The 22,176-nt window shown below is 41.3% G+C and overlaps 1 protein-coding gene across 1 annotated transcript in view; it reads left to right on the top strand.

The window, feature by feature from the left end:
• Positions 1-10,416, top strand: part of EMCN (endomucin) — a 48,390-nt gene extending 37,974 nt beyond the window's left edge. The window contains exons 7-11 of the mRNA XM_059818039.1: positions 814-879; positions 2,137-2,232; positions 3,960-3,984; positions 5,030-5,091; positions 10,272-10,416. Coding sequence (XP_059674022.1) covers positions 814-879; positions 2,137-2,232; positions 3,960-3,984; positions 5,030-5,091; positions 10,272-10,339 — 317 coding nt within the window. The 3' untranslated portion in view covers positions 10,340-10,416. The remainder of the gene's footprint in view (positions 1-813; positions 880-2,136; positions 2,233-3,959; positions 3,985-5,029; positions 5,092-10,271) is intronic.
• The last annotated feature ends 11,760 nt before the right edge of the window (positions 10,417-22,176 follow it).

Below are 22,176 nucleotides of genomic sequence, written 5' to 3'. Positions count from 1 at the left end.
CCTTCCCCAGGCGCCTTTGTTTGAGAGCTATTTCTGATATTTAAATGAGCAATGGAAACGCTCGGCTTTGCATTACAACTTTGATGCTAGACATCTATTTGTCCAGCTGGCCGGCTTCTTCAGTAGCAGTAAGCACACATTTACTCAAGCCTCCATCCAATATGGAATACAATCCTGTGTGCTGTATAATGTAACAAGGGAAGCACCAACATTTGCTTTTTCTTTTTAATCTCTTGAAGTTCAGTGATTGTTTTTCCACAGACTGTATGCAACAAGGTAATAACCGTCTTGGGTTGTTAATACCTGACTCAAATTCAGATTAGCACCTGAAGGTAGAAGGTAGGTTCCTTTAAACCCTGCCCTAAAAAACACCCAGAGGCTCCCAAGAGTCATTGCTGTCCCCAAATGTGGCAGAGAGAGCACGCACATCCCTTTATAACACTCAGCTCTCAAGAAAATCACTAGCTACTAATATTGCACTTCTTTAGAATTCTTATCTACTTTCTACTTTCACCTAAAAGTGAAAAAGTTGGTAGCTCATAACCTGTAAGTGGACAAGCAGATGATCCTAGGGAAGACTGCACCCATGCAAAGTGTGTGTTTCTTCTAGGCCACACAAGATAAACTTTTCCACCCCTCTTGCCAAGTTATCCAGGTATTATTGAGAAGAACTATAGCTGTGGAGCACCAAATAGCTCCAGAACTGGGGATGCAGAAGTTGGTTTGGGAGGCTAATTTTTCAGGGGGAGCTGTTTGGGGAGTTCTGGCAATTACATGTTAACTTGAAAGGCAATATTTCTTTTGCAAATCTAGCTTTCGGCAGTCCTGGAAGCAGTTCTGGAAACAAGAAAGTGCCAGAGAGTGCTATCCACTATTCTAGTGAGTGTTCCTTCTTTGTTGTCCAGCTTTTGAGTTTTCAGTTGATCAGTTTGGCTTTTGATGAGTGATTGGAGTCGCAGAGAAGTGAAACTGGCAGTTCTATTTCTAGCCTTACCAGACATAGACCCTATTACAAACCCAGTTTAACTGCCTGTTACAAAACTCCCCTCAAAGAGAAACAGAGCTTAACAAGTTGACACCACTCTCACTGGAGAGCAGCACGTTTATTCCCAAGGACTGAAGTCAAAGTGATAAAACTGACAAAAAATGTGAACAGAGTCATCCCCTGTGGGAGAAGACACAAGAAAACATATGAAAATGTTGTTCATATACCGTTATGAGTAATATTATATGAATATATTGTTGTGAATATATTATATGAATATATTGTTCATATTGTCATGGGAGAGAAGGACTAGCAGGGAGTCTTCTGCAAATTCCTCAAGCAATTGATATTTGCATGATGCATGTTATTTAATCTTTTATTTTAATATTATGCATCTCTAGGGCAAGAGTGTTGCTGCAGATCTGCTATTTCCTACCCAAAGTACTGGCTTAGCAAAATATGTTTGATGTTTTTCCACTGTAAACTTGTCTCCAGGTTCTCCCTCTAGTTCCATAGATGCACACACGCAGCTATATGAATATTAAATATTAATTGCATCAAGAGCCATCGAAGATGCTGTTTCTAAGTATCAGGTGGGCATGACAGCTGATGCTGAGGAAGGCTGCGGGAATGCAGCCGCAGCCTCCCCTGACACAGGGCTTAGGCCAGCAAGCAAGAGAGCACCTGCTAAATTTGAATGTGGCCAATTGTTGCCAGAAAAAAGATAAATGGGGAGAAACTGGGCTTATACATTTCCCCGGGAAAGCTTCTCTTCGTTACATAATTCTTTCCTTTTTGCTTCTTGGCTGGGAAACACCTGTCAGGAAATGGCAGATGGTGGGAACTAATAAAAGGAAAGAAATGTCCTCATTTAAAAATGAGATCTTGCATTTTCTGTCCCTGGTTGTAAGTACTGTGGGGAATGTTACTGATTTATGTAACTCCTTGGTGTCTTTCTGGGCGTACAATGTTAAAAGAGAAATAATCGCTTCAGTTGCTGAATTTCAGATGAGTCTTGTTTTCAAAAAAGAGGGCGAAAAAAAAAAAGTATATATCAAAAATTTATTTCTGAAATATGACTGTTCCGCAAAACCTTTGGGGGACATCAACACTGGCCCCCAAACTGACACTACGTTCTCCTTCTTTTGCAGGCGTTATCTTGCCAATTGTCATCACCTTGATAGTCATTACCCTTTCTGTCTTCTCACTGGTGGCTTTGTACAGAATGTGCCAGAAGAAAACTCCAGGTATTTGGTTTGCTTTCTCTGTGGGGCTAAAAAGATCAATGTGCTTTTTATTATTAAAAGTTCTCTGGGGTCTTTTTAGATTACCTTAGCCACAGATAGTGCAGTAGTCTGATAGGAAACCTTCTTGTATTTCAAAGTATTTTGCCTAAAGTAGGAAAGTAACACTTCATTTTCAAAATCAGTAGGAAGAACAGAGGGAGCAAAAATGTCTCTGATTTTTGGAGAATATATAATGCCATAAAGCTTTTTGTTCATGCTTTTGCAGCTACAAAGAGCTAACAAACAGCTGTGCTAACACAATCAGTCAATCAGGTAGAAAAAGACAGTGAAAACTAAGTTTGGAGATACTGTTTAACAAAATCACTATATTTATTTTATCTCTGTTCTAGATACAGGTAAAGAAATATCAGTGCTTTCTTTTAGGAAATTCATGATATATACATACACACATGCACATGCATATAGAATTAAAATTTTCCAGTTACAGTATAATGCACATGAGCACAAAAACCCTGAGCAAACAATATTTTCAGAAACAGTCATTTTGACAGATCAGCTAAAGCCAGCATCTGTTTTGCTGCTGTCTGTGAAATACTTAAGATAATGGGGGGTGTCATTCCGTTAAATTCCATTTGCCAAATGTTTCAAAGAGTTGCCCAAGTGGGCCATGAGCAAGTGTAATTCTCCATTAAGTGAAAACCCCGATCTGAATCCAGACTGTGGTTTATCTCTCCCTGCAAGCTGGCATGAGTTAGGAGACCTGTGCAGAGTTTCAGCTGTGAAATCACCAGGCCTTGGAAATATAGAATCACAACAGGGTGTTGAAGCTGTAGACCAAGGCAAACAGTATGTCACAACCATTTAGCCAATGACATGGCAAACCAGACCCAGATAAACAGACAAGGTGTGATCCTTGCTTAGGAAATTACTTAATATTTGGAGTCAAGAGGTAAAGATATGAGGTGAAGAACATTTCCCCATCAGCCTCCCCCATGCACAAATGCCAGGCACAGTACTAGAAAATTCACTTGGAAGCTAGAGTGGATCGATATCTGCGGTGTTTCCTGCAGGATTTGTTCAGGTCTACCCAGTGTGCTTCCCCCGCAGATGGAGAGCCCAGTGCCATGGGGCTAGAATTGGCTCCATGTTTCTGATGTAACCCCTCAACCCCATCCATCTGCCTGTATTTGCACAGAAGAATAAAATATGTTTCATATATGATTCATTCTGGGGAGAAACCCATTCCTCATTGGCGGGGATGACGGACTGTTCTCAGATGTCGTGCCAGGTTAAACCCCCCAGAGCGTACAGTCTGGCAGCTTGTTCTCTCACTCCCCTCACCCTGTATCTTTTAGCTCAGTTGTTATATACTCAAGAACTGTTGCACGCTCGCCTCCTCTGTGCCAGCTACCCAGGGATTTGGGAGCTGCAGGGAAAAATGCGCTTCTGTTGTGCTCTTGCGCAAGTGACATATCATTCTCTCTAGTTTCCAGAAGTATCAATTTGAGCAATATTTCACTTTCATAGATGACATGGTTATCTTTTGGGAAGACAAACAAGGAAAGTACCAATTACCACTCAAGCTGGTTGATTGTGTTAATGTACTTAATGCAATACTGCAAAATCACAACTAAGCCTTCTGCTGGCAACTGCAATAGCTGTGTCTAAATGTTTACTTAACTGAGTTCCAGCAGTCAAAATGATATTAACTTTGTTCCTTCTTCCAGAGAGACAAGAAAACGGCACTGAACAGTAGGTTGAATCCTGTCTTTTCGTTGCTTTGAGATCTATCATGGAGCACTTGTGAATGCAGCAGATTCTGCATGAGATTTTCTTTGATATTTCTCTGTTTAAACATAATAAGTGGTTGCCACCCCAAAGAGAAATATCCTGTTGAAAGTGATGTGCTTGCAGTTATTGTACGCCTGTATGCACGATAAGCAGCTGTTCCAGCATGGATAGAAATGTGATAGCTCTCAACTGTTTTGCAGGGGATCCTTTTGAAATGGATAAATGGCTTATGCTGTGCCACAGGGCAAATTGGCCCAGTATTTTTTTTTTTTTTTCAGTTTTTGCCCCATTGATTGTTTTCTCTCCCTATCCTTTCCCATCCCCTTTCTTTTGTTCATGTTTTCTCTCTTTTTAATGTTTATTTATTCTGAATTATTTTTCTCTTTCTTTGTCTCATGTTCCCCATTATTTCATTTGTCTCTGTCCCATCTTTTCTCCACTAGTCCATTTGCAGAGGCTCAGTTAAAAACGGTATTGGCATAAGGAGTTTCAGGAGAGCAAAACGAAGAAAGATCCATTAGAAGACATATACTAGAGGCCACTGAGTCTGGCTGTGGCCTGTATGTTTTGCATGATCAGAAGCAACATTTGGGCTGCTGATTTACTTGCTAGCCCTGACTCCCTGGACATCTGAAGTGGTCCTTCTTGCAATTCAACATGGCTAAAAGCCTTGTATTGACAGAGAAAAAAGATGACTCCCTCTTTTCCTGCAGATGTACTTCTTCTGTGGAGCACTAGATTGAACCTGGAGTCATGCAATTTGATTTATTACATATTTTAAGAGAAAGGTGTTTTTAGAGATATCGGTATATGGTGTTTTCCACCATCAAGACTTACACACGATCCTATGCAAAGTCTATTTCAAGCCCGCCAATGTAGACTGGCATAGGTGCTGCCTCCTCCAGATCATAATCTTAGAGTTTTGTTTGGCTGACCAAGTTGCATGATGAGCTGCATGCTGACTGTTTGCTTGACTGTTCGCTTAAGTGTTTTCTGACTTCAACAGGGCCCAATCAGATAAAGAAGGAGTCAAACTTCTTTCTGTGAAGACAACTTCTCCTGAGACTGGTGAGTGTTTCCTGTGTGTATGTCTGTCTCTCTGAGCCCAGAGAGGAGCAGTTTTGGGGTGTCATTTCCAATAGTAAAACTATCTTCAGTTCCTGTCAGGTCAAAGTCACTGCAAACAATTCCTCTACAGTGCACATCCCCAGATTGGGAGCCTGCAGAGCTGCAGTGCAGCTGCACTGTGTGTGGTATCCGTATTTGGAAGTGAGAAGTATGACTGTTTTGGGGAAAATAATTTTTTAACCGTCATTGATGGTAAGTGATCTACAGCTAGGCATGTTCAGGAGTAACCGTGATCATGATATTTATCAGTTAGATCTGGCTATAGAGGGAAGTTTGAGGACTGGTAATATCCCGGGGCCAAAATGTTTGGGAGTCAGTGCTGTATGTAAAGAGGGCTCTGCAGGAATTGGTGTTGGCAGTGTTCAGTCTGCACTATACCCACCCACCCTTTGCATTCAAAATCCTACTCTCATTGCAAATTCCTCTGTCCTGTGCTTCACTGATCCTGTTTCTTGGAAAATATGTCTGTAATAAAACCTAAAGAAACAGAGGTTGTAGATAACATGCACAAAAGAAAGCAAAACCTCATCAATATAAACTGAGAGATGGATGCAGTTATAGGTTCTGCAAGAAATAGAGTAGCGCAAAATAAGACTGAGGCAGAACAAAATTCTGACTAATTTGATTCCCAGCTATTCAACAAAAAAAAAAGAAACCTCTAATGGTACAGCTACACATTGCAGTTCACTTCCTCAGCTGTGTAGGTCCCACCTTTGCTCCTGCCTCATCTACAGAAGTCCTCCAGGAAAAACAGCCTCTTACTTTATGCTTTTTTAGGTATAAACCCCATTTTTTTTAAGTTTTTTGGCCATCTGTTTCCCCTACTGACATTTCAGAGGTTGCCCTATAGCTGCTCTCCCCTTTCCTCTAAATTCTCGAGAAGTCCTCTGAAACACAGCACTTGATCTGAAATAGCCTCTCTTGCTGGCGAGGCACAGTTTGCACTTTCCAGCCTTCTTTACAATTCCTGGAAGCTTTTGCGCAAAGCAAAAGACCCACAGGGCAGCTCTGGAAGCCCTTGCAACAAACGGGAGTCGTGCAAGGTTTCTGCAGCCTTGCAGGCACAGAGCAGCATGCTAGCAGGCAAGAGGGGGTAGAGAAACATGCTCCATTGCAGGTTGCATCATTCCGCCCCACTGCTGCTGAACAAATGCAAACCACGCTTTGGCACTTCAACGACTACACTTCAGAGGTTTGTGATTTGGGAATTTTATATAGATATATATTTTTCTTTTTTTAGTATGTCTTTGGGAATGGACTTTTAGCTTTATTTTAAGCAGTATGGAGTTGTGTGTATGTTTACATTTAAAACCATAGTAATGTTTTTGAAAGCTAAATGAAGTCAGAAACTGAAATTCATAGACATTTTTTGATTGATTCTGCCCTCCTACCAGTTTCAACAATAAAGTAACTTCATTGGCAGCAGCAGTATTATTTGTGTTTTACAGCAGGGCAAATGAGAAGATTCAGCCTCACTGTTTTTTTATCACAAGATGAGGTCTGGTGCCTGTTTATCAGCTACTGGTTCACCAAGTATCTGAATTTCTTCCATCCAGATGCTTGATATTCTTTTTTGCTGAAGTATGATGTATGCATGCTATAATTGGAAGGTATGAGTCATAACCACTTAGAAGACAAGATTCTTGCCCTCTTCTCATTAATACAATTCATATTTAAACTAGCTACCATTTTCTCTTGAATTCTTACATCTTTATATGTTTCAAAATTAAACATGCTTTCACAGAAATGGAAGTCCTGGTTTTCCCCAGGTTTTTAGAGACACTTTATTTCTTAAATTAAAAGCACTCTAAATGAAAGGCCTGTTTTCTCACAGAAATATTTGTCACTTATACAGGTATGTTTGAATAGGTTAGGATGCCTGCCCATTTGAATAAGATTTACTTGCTTCATTAACAGCTCGGGCATAAAGACAAGTGTTTCTTACGGTACAGATAGAAACTTGAGAACTGTCTGACTTGTGATCCCTCTTGCAACTACCAAAACCAATTGCACTGTGTCCAACTTCTTTGTATGTGTTCTTCTTTTTCCTTTTGAGACACATAAAATCCAGCTCAATTAAAAGGTGAATTCATTGTCCAGCTGTTTAGAAAGCGTGTGTTATAGCTGCCTCTGATTGTACATACCAATGAAACTACAAAAGGTTTTGACTAAAATTAGAAAGTTCTTAAGAGCAGCCTTAACTTTACAGATAGACCTACATCATCCTCTTACTATCAATAGGCTGCTCAGCTGCCTAAGGTCAAGCATACGTACAACAAAGTTCTGCTTTGACATGTATTCAATTTAAGCTTAATTATGAGTATACTTTATGTTTTTAATTTTTACTTTTATTATTCCAAACAGAAGATTTTGAGATTGTGTAATTGTTTCAAAAATGTGTAAAAACCATATATTCAAACCAAAAAAGGATATGACCTACAAACTACTAAAGCAGGCAACCTAGAAAAACCCTCTGTCAGTGTTGTGCATGATATATCTTGATCAGATGTTATGGTGAGTTTAATCTTGCCTTATTTTATCTGTCTAAAAACTAAGCCAGCTTCACATAGTCAGTTGAAAGAGATATATGTGTCCAGAGGGCTATTTATCCCATCTGTCTTGGACATGTATCTTGAACTGGAATGAGCTGACCTATGGAGGTCCATTGACTACTGAAGGATCCTATTTTAGGACTTCTAAAATTAGTTTCTGACTATAAATTAAAAGAAAAAAGAAAGACTCCTTTTTCAGAAGCATAGCTGAATTAGATTTAATCAAGAATATTATTTCAGATACCTACAATTAATGTGAAACAATGCAGGAAAAGAACAGTCTTCAATTAAGCCTGGACTAAGGTAATGGTTTTTAATCGAGTGATATCATCAGGAACACTAGGTAAAACTGAGCTTTAACATTCTCATTTTTTTAAAACTCTACTTAGAAAGATGGAGTTGCTGATGGCTTATGAGCTCTAAGGCACTACTGGTTGAGAATTGATGTAAAGTAAAAAACCAAACAGACAAAACTAAACACTTTTTAATTTTTCATGCACATTTGCCAGTGAACTGCAATACCTGATGCAAGATTAAGTGCCCGAACATGCTGCTTATCTGAAAACTCAACTTGGATAAAAATGCTCACAATAGTGAATAGTCTCAAAAGTTTTACACTAATGTGCAAATACAGGATTAGCTACAGCCATTCCGTGCTGACTGTACAGACAAATTTAGGGTGGCTCTTCTTAGGGATAATAAATGGTCTTCTACAATACAGAGCTCTAGAAAGTCTACCTGCAAAAATATTTCTTATTTGGGATTCAGTATAGCCCACAGAACTGCATGTTTGGCTTGTCAGTGGTGGATATGTTTCCCAAGAATGTAAGGTGGAGGGTTTTACTTGATGACTAAGAGATTAATACCATCAGCCATGATGTTAATGATAAAGTATTGCCTATCTTGAAAACATACCTAACTTTTGCTGTAAGAGTTCTTGCGTATTTCACTGAAAACAAGTGAAGGTATTGATCACCTTTTAGGACTCATAAAAAATCTTGAGGGATGGAAATTCCTCAGTAACAGAAAGGTTGAGGAATAGAAATTGGGGTAAGGTGACTCCGTACAGATGAATGATGTCTGATACAAATATTGAAACCTGAGTAATGACTTGACAATTTTCTCTTATGGTCCTTGCCTGGAGTACCCATTCTAGAGCAGGTAAAATGTTTGAAGGGCCTTTATACCAGCAGCACACCAGTTCAATATTCAATATAAAGTCTCATAGGAATGTGGCAGGTGACATAATATTTCAGAGTTGTTAGGTATAATCCTGGGACCTAAGCATAAGCTGATTCATTAGGGCATGTTTTCTAACCAGTGTGTGCTCTTTTGAGATGATAGGGTAGGATATGACTTACTCAGCTTCTAGGGGTATTGCCTGTTCTGCGTTGAAATTGCTGGGAGGATATTAAATGTGTCAAAGCTGATGTGGCTCAGATTTTGGTGAGGCACCTGGAATGGTAGGTGGCTGGAGAAGGTGATACGTGTCTGCATTAGGGCTTCCCAAGACAACCACTGTGGACACAAATGAAAATTCAAGTGTTGTTACTAAACAAAGCTGGGAAAATATACCAGGCAAACATTGATATTTGAGGAGACACCTGATCTGTAACATGTGAAACACCCTTAACTTATTGTAATCACATTGGAGAAAGGGATCGGTCAATCTCTGGAGGTGCTCTCAGATGGCAGTGCAGTACAAAATAGTATGAACTGAGGATGTAGAAAAAACAGCATTCCGCATATGCTCCACATCTCTTCCAAAAGCTGCTGTTGGTTAGCAGTAATAACCACCTTAGAGCTGTTATCTGCTTCTTCAACTGGATGTACATCCTGCCTGTAGATTTTTCATAACATTCCTTGGGTGCATTCCTTGCACAAGATGAGCTACCTACCTTGAAGATATGTGGGATTTCATGGTATAGATTAATTGGACCCCCTAACTTCAGTCACTTTTGAGATGACCCTAGTTTGTGCCTGCAGCATTACTCTGAACTTCCTGAATTTCCAAAGCCTTCTCTGTAAAGGCTTCGAGGATTCCTAGCCTTCGATGTCAGAGGCTGATAACTGTGCTATACATAGTGACCGAGCACCAAAATCATCACAGAACAAAGAAAAAAAACTTATTCTCGTTTGGTACAAAAACTTGCCTTGGTCGTTGGAATACACATGAAGTTCAGCACCTGACAAGACAGTCCCCTGTGGTGCTAGGGTTTGGATCTAGAAAATCCTGTGGTCTTCTGAAATGTGATTGAATGACAGTATCTTCATCACTGCTTTCTGTGAATCTCCAAATGCTGAGACTGTTAAATTATTCTGCCTGTGGCTGTGGTAGAATGGGACAAACCTGGAGCTGGGGCAGAGGATTATTCCTCCTTGGTTTGTATTATGCTGAGCACATCTGAGCATGGACTGTGGCATTTAAGGAGGTAAGAAATCTTTGGTTTTTACCTCATTAGGGGCCCAACCCAGGGAAACATCCCTGCCAAGGGGCATGGTTCCATAGCAGGCCATGGGGTTTCTCAACATGTGTTGGTAGTTTCATCTCTCTCTCATTTTGTCTAGGATCCAGGTGGATGCCTGTAGGAGCCGGTGAAGAAGCCGGGTCTCTCGGTGTGGCACTCTGTCACTGAAAATTCCCTTCCCTCCTCCTCTCACTTGCAAGATAAGCAATGCAGGTCAGCGGAGAGCAGTCTCCTGGCATGCTGCGTGCCTAGAAGTGGTAAGAGCAGGTGTTCCTACTAATGTGAGGATATGATATTGATTATTTCTTTTTCCTATTATGAGCTGTACTTTCAGTGTCTTATTTTTTTCCCTGCAGGTAGAAAACCTAGAAGCTGCTTCATAGAAAAAGGTCCCCTCACAACAAAGAGAGAGATCAAGTACCTGCTTCCCTTTCCTTCTCTTTCTCATTTTCTGATACTCTATTTTTTAACCTTGTATTGTATAATGGCCTAAAGTTGTGTTTTCTTTCTTCATAGAAACTGAAGAATAAACTTTCTCAGCTTGCTGCAGCTTATAGATGGATTCTGTTTGTGTTTACTCATACCACAAAGATCTGACTGCACACACTTCCAGCTGAGACTTTGGGCAAAACTGTAGTCAAAAACATTAAATAGTGTATGCTTCCTTCTATATTTCTAATTCAGTTTGTGAGTTGTGCATATTTACAAGAGTTTTTAAAGCAGTCTCTTACAATCAGAGACTGCTGAGGGTCAGGTGAGGTTTTCATCTGTGGAGCGTTTGCTAACTTTCCAGCCTGCGGCTTTCTGAGATGTTCCTCTGTTGGGGGAGCCCCCTCCCCACCCTTTGCTGGCCATTCAGCAGCAATTGCCTTCCTATTCTTCACCTCAGAATTTCCATATGCGCTCTCTCTGCCGTGGTGAATTGTACAGAACCTTCTGTCCTGTTGACTGTGGGAAGGAGCAGTCTGCAGGGGCATGGGTGAAGTGCGTGGCAGGGCCCACACCAAACCCAGCCGGTGCATCCAAGCGGTGGGTCCCACTCAGTGCTGTTCTCCAGCATCTGTAATGCACCCCTCTTTCTTTTAGTTCAGCATGGTAAAAATAGACATTTAAATTCCTGTGTCTGCACAGGTAGTTTTATACTTTTATAAAAAATAAGTTTCTGCAATCATATTTTATGAAAAACTTGGTTTAATTCTGTGCTCCATACCAGATTGCCACTTATGAGCAATTTCTCAGCAGCAGATATTACGGTGAAATAACAGTGCAACTCATTTTTTCTTACAGACAGTGTAATCTGAGATGCAGTACAACCTATTTTTTGTGTCAAAGACTATTTTTTATATCCTTTTTCTTCCAGCTTTCCCAATAATGTCAAAGAGGGCTTTGCCCAGGTCAAAGACTTTCTGTACTCACAGCAGTACGACCTGTTAACTCTCTTTTATATCATCATGTTCTGCAGTGTATGTGTATTCTGAATAATAAATTAAGATTCTGAATCAAACGGGGGGGGAGGGGGGAGGGGGGAGAATTGCAGTGAGGTTAATACAATAGCCTTCCACAAAGGTGAGACAAAGAAATGTTTGTTTCAGGGTTTCAAAATTGATTTTATACAATCTGTAATTTCAGCTGATTATGTGCTCATTACTTATTCACATATACTGGCATCAGTATGCAATATTAATAGTCAGAAACGAGTATTTTTGTGAGAGTGAAAAATCAAATCAAATACTGCACAAGTGAAATTTTAATTAGGAAGAAAACCTTGCATTTTCATTGAAGTACTATTACTTTCCTGGTTAAATATTTAACTTTGCAGAGTCCTCATTATCTGTGTACTCAGTCTACTTCCCATGCACTTAAAACAAATATGTTGAAGGATCAGGAGTTATGAATACAAAATTTTTCCTATTACATCTTCCTTATCCTCATCCTTTTTAAGCATGACTGCGTTTTAGAGGAGGATGTGTGCAGTGTGTATTGAATCAGGCCCAGTGCTAGGCTGCCAATTTACTTGGGTGAATTGGCGACTGGGACTCCAGAAGAAGTGTTTGAGGGGTGCCACATGGGAGGCTGTGCATATGAAAGGCCGGTGCTGTATTACAGTAGTTGCTAAAGCACCTTCTCTTTTAATGTTGAAGCTGTGAAGCTATGATCTGAGCCAGCTGTACCTGCTCAGATCCTGGATCTGTGTAGCCTCAAATCCTGTCACTGAGGGTAGCTAGCATGAGATGTGAAGGGAAGGATAACAAATAGGGAAGGAGTCCACTAATGTGTCCTCCGCTGTAGCCTTCTAGCAGTCTGTGACTTGGCGACATCCTGAGCCAAAGGTTGTACCTTTGGTGCTTCATATTTCTCAGTGGCTTTTACTTCCATGAATTTGTCTTGTCCCCCATGGCATCCGCAGCCTCCTGCGGCGATGTTGGACAGTTTAACTACAGATCTGTCTGTATTGTATGACAGTAATGTTTAGAGATTTCATGGTGCCCATGTCTTTGTGTTTACAATCCCATTTCAGACAAAAATCAACAAACAGGTGCAACATCGGAGGATGAGAGGGAGAATAAAAGGTTTAATGGAAGGGTTTGCTTGTCAACTAAAACTTCCATGTCAGTGTCAATCTGATCTCATTTTCCAAATATTCTTCCTAAGGCCTCTTTCTCAAACTGTGCATCATTTCTTTCAGTCTTTGTAGAAGTGCGTGATACATATGAGGTTGGCTTCTCACTGCCCTCTGCCAACCTATATGAGCCTACAACTCCTCCTCCATCAGGAGAGGTGTCACAAGGCAGGACCGCAGGTAAAGGGGGTCACATTGCACTTGCAGCTGCGCAGTTGACAGCGCTTTGTTAACTGCACCAAATACTTTCTTCCAGTTTCCTCCATCTCCACTTTATGCCATTCACTCATTTACTTACCAAAGTAGACAAACGTGCAATGAACTGTCAACCCGTTATCAGAAAATTATTGTCATAGCACCCATCAAATGGGATCAGCTGATACTAGGTTACCGTTACGCAAGATGCTGTATAACTACATTGTGAGACATTGATGGTTCAAGTCTCTCTTGATACCTTCCATCTCCTAGTGTGCAACACTGGACTTTAAGTGTCACCCTCCCCTAAATGGATAATCCAGAATCACCAAAAGTCAATTTTTCATTGATGTTGTTGTCCAGCAAATTTGCTCTTGCTGGTATTAACTATACCCTTTCTCCCTCGACAACAGCCTTCAAACCATGTAGGTAATCCATCTAGACTGGTTGAGCACCTCCACTGCACTGTGTATTTTCTCCATTGGCAAACAGTTTGGTGTGAAAAAATTCCTTCAGTCAATTAAAATATCATCTGTTCTAACAAAATACTAAACACAAGTATTTGTTTTTCATTTCTTTTACGGGAAGCAAGGTCTTGTTTTTAGTGTGTGATGGTTTGGGGGCACGTTTGGTTTTTTTGCAGACTTGGAATTTATTTCTGTCAGTTAAGGCTACTTTGAGATCAATAAAACTGCCTTCCCACTTGCAACTAACCTGAATGTTCTTCTTAATTTGCTCTTTGTGTTGCAGCTGGATAGTTAGCACAACATCAAGCTGCTGAGCCATTAGACTCCAAAATTGTTCTAGACACCTCTCTGTGCAGTCTTAGGTGTACTGCAGCCCTGTATCTAAAAACGTGTGTTACCCTTGTTTCTCTTACCAGAGAGCATCTGTGTGACCATTTCTTCTACAGCACATAGTCATTCTCTCTTCATCACTGAATTGCTAGTTGGCACTAGCGATTATAGACCCTGTAATGCAAATATCTTCAGACACCTTTGCAACCATGGAGTAGCGATAACTTGGTTTTGTTTCAGAATTCTTACAGGCTCCTGCCCTCTTGGGATCGCAGCGGCAAAGCAACACAGCATCCCTGTCTACATCGACAGGCACTCTTAGGACAATCACTGGTATTATAGGGGGACGCTGACCCCAGCAATAGTTCGTAGCAGCTCCCTATTTCCAGAGATTATGTGTATAGCACCAGGAAATCGGGACAGGGCATGTGAGTGTCTGTGTGCTGCAGTCTCAGGGTCTGCAATAAGGCAGATTCACCACTCCTGTCCTGACCGCCACTGCCGGCAGGTACCGCTTGAGCAGTCTGCCTCCTCCAGCCAGCACTGCCTCACCCATTTCATGCTCTGATCCAAAGCCTGGTGACATCAATGGGAGTTATCCAGGGAGCTACACTGGCTCTGGAGCCTCTCCTTAGACATGTTATTTTCCTGTGGTGCAAAGTATCAGTCTTCCACGTAAGTCTGCCTAATATCTAGCGTAGGCAGAGCAACCAGTTGAGCGTGGAACTGATAACAAAGTATTGATATATATTACAACTATTGAATGTTATCTTCTCCGTGGTAATATATTTTTTCAATGAATTTCTCCTACACTTTCTTTTTTGAACAATCTTGCCAATTTCTGCCTTTCACGCCTATTAAATCTTCTGTTTCTGCATATTGAGCAAGGAAGGTAAAAACATGCAGAAGGAAGAAATAATAAAGGAAGAAGTAAAAATAAATTAAAAAAGAAATGAGAGTCCTTGAAAATCTCATTCCTTTGTTAGTACAAAACGATACAATATTTGAACTGGTTCACTTTATTTTAGCTTTTCAAAACAAGATTTTTATCTAACAAAAACATTTCACCTACCGAAAATGTATAAATCTTGGTTAAATGTTTCATTTTTTTCTACCAGAAACTTGAGCTTTCCTTTTCTCTAAAAAATTGTTATGAATTATTGAAGGAGTTGCTGAAGGCCTTTTTAGCTGAAATTTAACATCATCAGAACTTCTGAAGCTCTAACTTAGCAACACTTTATAATGTTTTTAATATAATTTTATCCAAAATTGCACACTTGAGAAGCGAACACCATTCCAGCATATACTGTTGAACAATTTTCAGTGTTTCTCACTGAACCCCATTAGATACCAAGTTTTCTACTCATCTCCGAAAGGCTGCACTAAATTAAAGAGCCCTTTTTGCTGCCAAGAAAAGCTGTCTGAAAACCATTGACGAGCCTTTTCTATTTTCTTCAGGAGTGCAACTACTTAATTTGACTGCTAATTATTTAAATGCCTAATCAGTGAATTTGTTATAATCCTAATTTGTATTACAATTTTCAACCCCAGGCTATAGATGATATGCAAGCTTTTTAATACATACTCACTTTTGCTAGAATGTAGTACATCTCTTCACTTTCTTGCCTCTCATGTATGTGTCAGGCATTAAATTGTCTCCTGCAGGTGAGCGGAGAGGCAGCAGGCAGTCTCCTTGTGGCATTTGGGATTTCCCACCCTTGTGCCTGTTTTCCATGGGGCTCTGTCCACTCTGGGGATGCCATTCCCTGTTCATCTCCATGTACCAATCTCTGACACAAAGAAATCCTACTGCTGTTTCTGAGACATGCGTTTGGAAATAGGATAACTGTAAACACGTCCTCATCTGGAGGCTTATTTGTCTGCCTATAATTGCTGGCAGCGGCTCCGCTTCTCCAGGGAAAGAGGAGTGAGAACTGTCTGTAACCCCTGACTGAAGTCATTCAGTGTTCTTTTTCCTGCTTTGGAGGAACTGAGCTGCTGTCAGTGATATCAGCAAAAATTAATTTTATTGTTGTATCTTTTTCTTTTTACAATTTAATGGTCTAATCATATTTAAAAATTAATTAAAGGCTTATGCCTTTTCTAACCCCTTGAGAACTGCCTTGGAAATACTTTGTGGTAGTAACCCACCATTTGAGAGCAAATCATAGAGGAAATAAGCTATAAAACACAGAGAGAGTAGTAAAAATCTATTGTGTGGACAGTTTTTGCTGGTTAAGTAAAAGTCTGACAAGGAGACTGGCTAGTTTGTATGGTGGTCGATGATGTGTTCCCGCTAGACTCATTTGTCCTTTTGTCTTTGCATGTTTAACTGATGCAAATATATTTTCTGTTTCTTAGGAGAGCACTCATCTCAGGGGAAGAATAAAACTCGGCAACTCTTCACACCTCAGCAATAACTATGTAAGTTTATTGCTTTTTGTCTTATATCCTGTAACATTAGTGTTTGTTAGTCTTGGTAATACTTGTTAGTCTCGGTATTGAGCCATGTAACTAAACAAAAGGGTTAAAAGCGCAAAACAAAAGGAGCAATGACTTCAGTTGGCAGCAGCCTCAAGGAGCAATGGCTTAAACAAAGCTCAGCTTGAGTGCACCATCAAGAACAGAGTCCCAGGCAAACCAAGGGACTGAAGAAGGTGCTACCTTGCAGAGGTAGACCTTTGTAGGCGTAGCATTTGGCTTTAACTGTTTAGCATTTCCTGTTTGTAATTCCTTAGGTGAATTTTTGTTTGTGTGAGAAGTAAGAGATTTTTAAAGGCAGTTACTCTAAAAAAAAGGAACTTGGTACCCAGAAGTGTTCAGCTCCTTTGGTTTCATGAAAAAATCTGTGTCTGTCCCACATCATGCAAAAGCAAGCACGTTCATTGAGATGGTTTACTACGGCTTGAAATCCGTGGTGGCTGACACGCAAAACTGGCAGGTGTTGGACAGTATTTTTATGTGTATGAGGGCAGAGACCGTCAGAGCACCTCTGAAACCCACTATTTCTGATGTGGGTGCTGCATTTTCCTTCATGTACGAAGCTTTCTCGGGCACCACAATCTCCACTTCCCATGGAGTTGCTTCTCTCATTTGTGGGGAAATGAGGTCCTTTGCTGAGGGTGAGAGAACAAGGCGGCTGCAGGAAAGCGGTAGGCTGTGGGAAGGGCTCTGTGTGACCAGGGTATTGCAGGGAGATAGAGGAGAAGGATGGCCTGAGGAACAAGGTGTCACAGCATATGTGGGATGGATGGGACAGAGGCAGCTATGTTGGGCCCAGACAAAGCCCAGCCTTCCACCATCGTTGTAGGATGAAGCCCCTCTACAACAGGTCCCATCACCCTGATAGAGATCTGGTTGACCAGAAATGTGGAGAGACCCATTTCAAAACATCTTTGATGTTTTTGGCCTATTCTCATTTCCGGCAGGGTGTACAAACAGAGCTTTCCTGATGCCAACAGTAAGGACAAAATAACTTTCTTTGTCCCTTGAATTAGAGCAGCAGAATGCAATTTTGCCAGCATTACTGAAAACCCAGAGGTGGTTCTGGTTTTGTGGATGCAGGACAATGTCCTGGACAATGGATTTACTCCTTATTGTCTATCCCATATTGGATTTACTCTATGTCGTTCATTTCATCTTACTCTTATGTTCCTGAACAACCTTACCTGGAATAACAATCTTGAAATGCTGTTGTCGTTTCAGATGTGAAGCAGCCTGTTTTATCACAATAAGCAGGAACATCCCACCAAAGTTGCAGTTCCACAGGAAATGTGGAGCAGCTGAAGCTTTTTAACCAGGCAGGACATTTGCGTTAATGACCAGCTCTTGACTTCTAAATCTTAAGGGTCTCGTGTCCCTTTGGGAATGATACATAATTTTTTGATGGCTTAATAACTGGTATATCACATGTATTTATTATTTTCACATATAGATTGAAGAGAATGTAAAAATCAGGTGATGTTTGCATAGTAGTCACAAAAAATGTTTTCTGTACATACAGGAAGGAATATGTTAGCATACTTTGTTGAACTTATGGTAGATAGGGTTCTTTTAATTGTATGTAGCAAAATACAAACAGGGCCTGACCCTTGAAACAGCACTGGGCAAATTGCCACTATGAAAATTAATTCAGTGATTTCCATGAGACTCCTCACTGTAGCACACACTTCATTTGTCATAAATGTTTACAGGATGGGATGCCTGAGTGAAATGCTGAAGTGTTCGCTTTTTCTGTGAAGGGGGGAATATACCTTGCACTGAGGATCTTTGAAGTTCTATAAATGACTGAGTATAATCCTTGTAATGAAGCAGGCAACATAGGTTTTTTTCACCTGTTCCTTGGCTAACTGCATTACTTGTGCTATAAATATGTCTCCTATATAGCCTGGGGCGCACAGTGGGGCTCAGCAAGATAAGCAATTTTACAGATGAACCTTCTTCCCTCTGTTCCAAGTAATGCATGGGATTCCTGTGGGTTATTGAATAACTCTGGAAGTTTAAAGAGTGTTTCAAGTGCTAATTACAGACTCTTAATTTGTACAGAGCTTGCAATTCAAAAATATCAAGTAGTGTTTCTACCTGCATGTATCCTACTTTTCTAGAACTATAAATGTTTGAAAATTATATTACTGTGAGCATCTGCTCAGCCTCAATCCACTGACTCTGGTAGTGTGCCAAGAACCTCCACTGTTTTATTGGTGAATGGAAAGAAGACAACTGGTAGTGTAAGTGCAGGACCAAGAGCCAGGACAATGATCTAAGTTTTGATACAATGCTTTTGAGCTCTGAAATAATAAAACTTACCTAGCAGTATGGTAAGAGATTGAGCAGATTTGTTAGTTCATGTTTATACACAAAGCTGAAAAGTGTTCATTTCCCTGCGCTTGACCGTTGCTCTTATTTCCACTTTGACGGGTCTAATAATCCTCTGTCTTAGCGGCACCAAGAGAAACTTTTGATGAAGCTCTGTAAAAGATGGGGAACCAACATGTGTCCTCCATGCTGCAGCTGAACTTCTGTGGTTCATTCAGGTATTCCTGGATCACTTGGGTTGCTCAGGAGCAGAGGAGTCTTGGATGCCTACTTTGGAAAGGTCAGGCCATCTAAAATACGCCACTTGGCATCTGCAACTATTCAGATTCCTGATTGCTGAAGTTTCCTATGACAAAAGCTGTCACTGTGGATTTTCATGTTGATTTAAGAAAAGTATTTTGTAACATGTTGCATCGTACTGAAAGGACAGCAGAGAAAAGCAGAGAAAGATTGTGAAATATATATATACGCGTAAAATTTGTTCAGAAACTACCATGGTGTGTCAAGAAAAAAAATTTAACTGCCTATTAAAAGTTATTCTCTTTATTAAGTGGCTCTTATTTTTCTCTTTGCAGAAATGCAATTCATTACCCATACCTAATACAACTACTGTTCATTACTCCACATTCCTGTAGCACAGAGTCAGCTGAACTCTGTGAGCCTAGAGAGCAGACATTAGATATTCTGGGCATGGTGGTGGCAGGGGGAGCATGAGACCTTGCAGAAGGCATGCTGCAGGTGGCAAGTGGAATACAGAAAACTCCTCCTCATTACAAGAGTTCATGGGGCTCGCTGCAAATCTTGGTACTGGAAAAGTGAAAAACGCCAAAACAGGGGAAGCTGTTTGGGCTTTTCATGATAAGGGGCATGACAGACAAGCAAGCTCTCATCGGAAGGCTGGGAAACGTGCCTCAAAATGATTGCCTTATGTGAATGTGTGAAGCAAAAGAGGTGGGTTTAGTGGAGAGCAGAAATGAAGAATCTGTTATCCTCTTAACTCCTGAGGTGGCAGAGCTTGTGGTAAAGGGAAATGTATGAACTTCTTCCATCCTTGTGAAGGGTCAGGAGGGAACTGATGTTTATGTGAAGGAAAGAAGACAGATTTGCTTGAAGGGTATCTGTAAAGCACAGAAAGGACTTGGAAGAATATTCGGGGCTCTTCTGCAAAGCTGGAGATGCTGGAATTGGCTTTAATGAGAGGTGACAAACTGACTGCAAAGAGAACTCAGTTATTAAAGAAGAGAAGTTACACGCAATGGCTCAGGTAGATGAAAAAGAAATGAAAAATCAATTCTAGTTGTCTGACTCAACAGCTCTAGTGTAATATGTGTCTGAAAGAGCCACTTGAGTTTTTCTAGTCACTAGCGTGGCAAAAAAAAAAGCAAAAGTTGGTCCTCCACATGCGAGGTTTGTCTATATGAGGATACCTAGGAAAGTGGATCTACATTTATAAAATACTTTCCACTAAAATTTGACTAAATCTTCTGCAGACAGTCCCACCTAAATTGAGTGTTCTTCAGTTTCTATGTCATAATTTGCTACAGAAGGGAATGACGTCCACTTCAGCATGGAATGAGCATGCCCACGCGAATGTGATTGAACTGGATCCAGTTTCAAATTAGTTCAGCTCATGAGTTACTAGTTAAACAAGTTTTTAGGTCAAGCATATGATTCTGATCTACACGTTACAATCCAAGACTCAAGAACATAACTGGCTGGTAAAGACTTTGTTTGGGATATTGTTAGTCGCTGCCAGTAAAGCCTGTGGGGCTCAGTTTTGCCACGAGAAAGGCATTTTCAGCACTGTTCGTCTCCGGCTCAACTTGAGAATGCGAGTCACTGTCTTCAAGGACAGAAAAGTTTCCCTGAGCCCTTCCCAGAGCCCTAACCCTGTTCAGTTAAAAGAATTGCAATATTTGGGGAGTGATCAAATTCATGCAGCACACTGGGATTTTGGACCCAGTCCCAAACGAGACAGGTGGGCGCTAAAGAAAACAAACAACAAACAAAAAGGTGTGGTACAGCGTATTGACTATTGGCTTTCTACTCGAAGATGCTGTATCAAGCAACTTACTTGACTCACATAAGAGAAAAAATACCAGAAAGAAAAAAACTTTGATCATTATTTACAGGAAAAAGGTCCAGAAACGAGAGAACAGCATAGAAAAAAGAATTCTTTCTAAAAAGTAGGGGCTGAAGAGATAGACATTAGGTGCTTTTAAAAATTCCATGAGCAGCTTATTAGCCTTCTGAGTACTTAAATGTTTATTTTTGCATGTTTGGCTGAGGACCTCATGTGAACTGCTCATGAATGGGTCAATCTTTTGTTCATTTTTATGCTTATTGTATCACAGGAATCATTCCGGCCCCTGACACCCCAGGGTCCGTGGGCAAGACTATTTACAGGCTGCTTATGGCACCGCTCAGGAAGGTGTTCAAATAAAAAAATATTCCCCAGGGGCCCTCTGTTTGGTGTGGGAAAGGCGTACCGCCTGCCAGCGAGGCCGCTGCGAGGGAAACTGTGGCACCATCCAGATACTTCACCCTCCAAAACCCCCAAAGGCTTTTGTGGTTTCGGAGCGACTCCACCCCACTGAAGAGGGATGAACCATTTAATCGCACACTGATGCGCAGTAGACTTAGAGAAGGGAATAAAGCACACACGTCCCACTGGTGTGGGACAGGGAGAGTGTTTGCAGCATCTCTGGGACAGCCTTCTGCTGTCCCCAGGATCTGGCTTTTCTACCCCGTGGTGGCAATGCTGCTGTTTGCAGCGTGCCCTTCAATTCTTGGGTGAGGGAGCAGCGCACTGCACTGGCTATTGAATTGCTGTTGGATTTCTGTGGCACCGGAGCGTTCCCCGGGGCTCACCCACCGGAGTATGCCCCCGGCCCCGCTGCCGTGCTGCAGCACGCTGGGCACTTCCAGCACGCTGCGCCCTATGGGCAAAGCGCTCCTCTCGGGAAGCTTTAAACATACATCTCAGGACCTCTCTGGTACCATTAATTATGGCTCCTCAGTTTCTTCAGATTAGGACTCTATATCTAATAAAATAAATGAGCTTAAAGATTACTCTATTGATTCCCAATTGAGGCAGCTTTTCAGTTTATGGCCGAGGGCAATCTATAAAACAGAGGCTTTAATTAACCCCGGTGAATGCAGCTGACATGAAACGCCAATACCCTCAAAATATTCAGCACAGACAGCTGAAGGATCTTCTCAGCTCCCTCGTGCCCACCCTGCACACTCCCCCGGGTGAAGAGCCGTGGCAGAGGCACTTCCCCACCGGGCTGCACCGGGGCCAGGGCCAGAAATCTCTCTGCTACCACCAGCATCTTCGTTGCTGGAAGTGCTGGCTATGCCTGTTGACGTCCCCATCTGTTTGTGTTCATCTTGAGGGTTGAACTAGATGGTCTTTAAAGGTCCCTTCCAACCCAATTCTATGATCTTATCTGCCCATGGCTTTGCAGGCAGCCAGGAGAAAGACCCATGAGCAGCCTGCAAGGGACACCAAGCAGGTCATGCTGGGACATGGGGACCCCGCGCCATGGTGGGCAGCTCTGGGGCTGTTCTTCAGG

The sequence above is a fragment of the Gavia stellata genome, chromosome 5, assembly GCF_030936135.1.
Source record: "Gavia stellata isolate bGavSte3 chromosome 5, bGavSte3.hap2, whole genome shotgun sequence".
NCBI classification, from domain to species: domain Eukaryota; kingdom Metazoa; phylum Chordata; class Aves; order Gaviiformes; family Gaviidae; genus Gavia; species Gavia stellata.
Note: the sequence above shows the minus strand (reverse complement) of the source record. Positions and strands in the feature narration are given on the sequence as shown.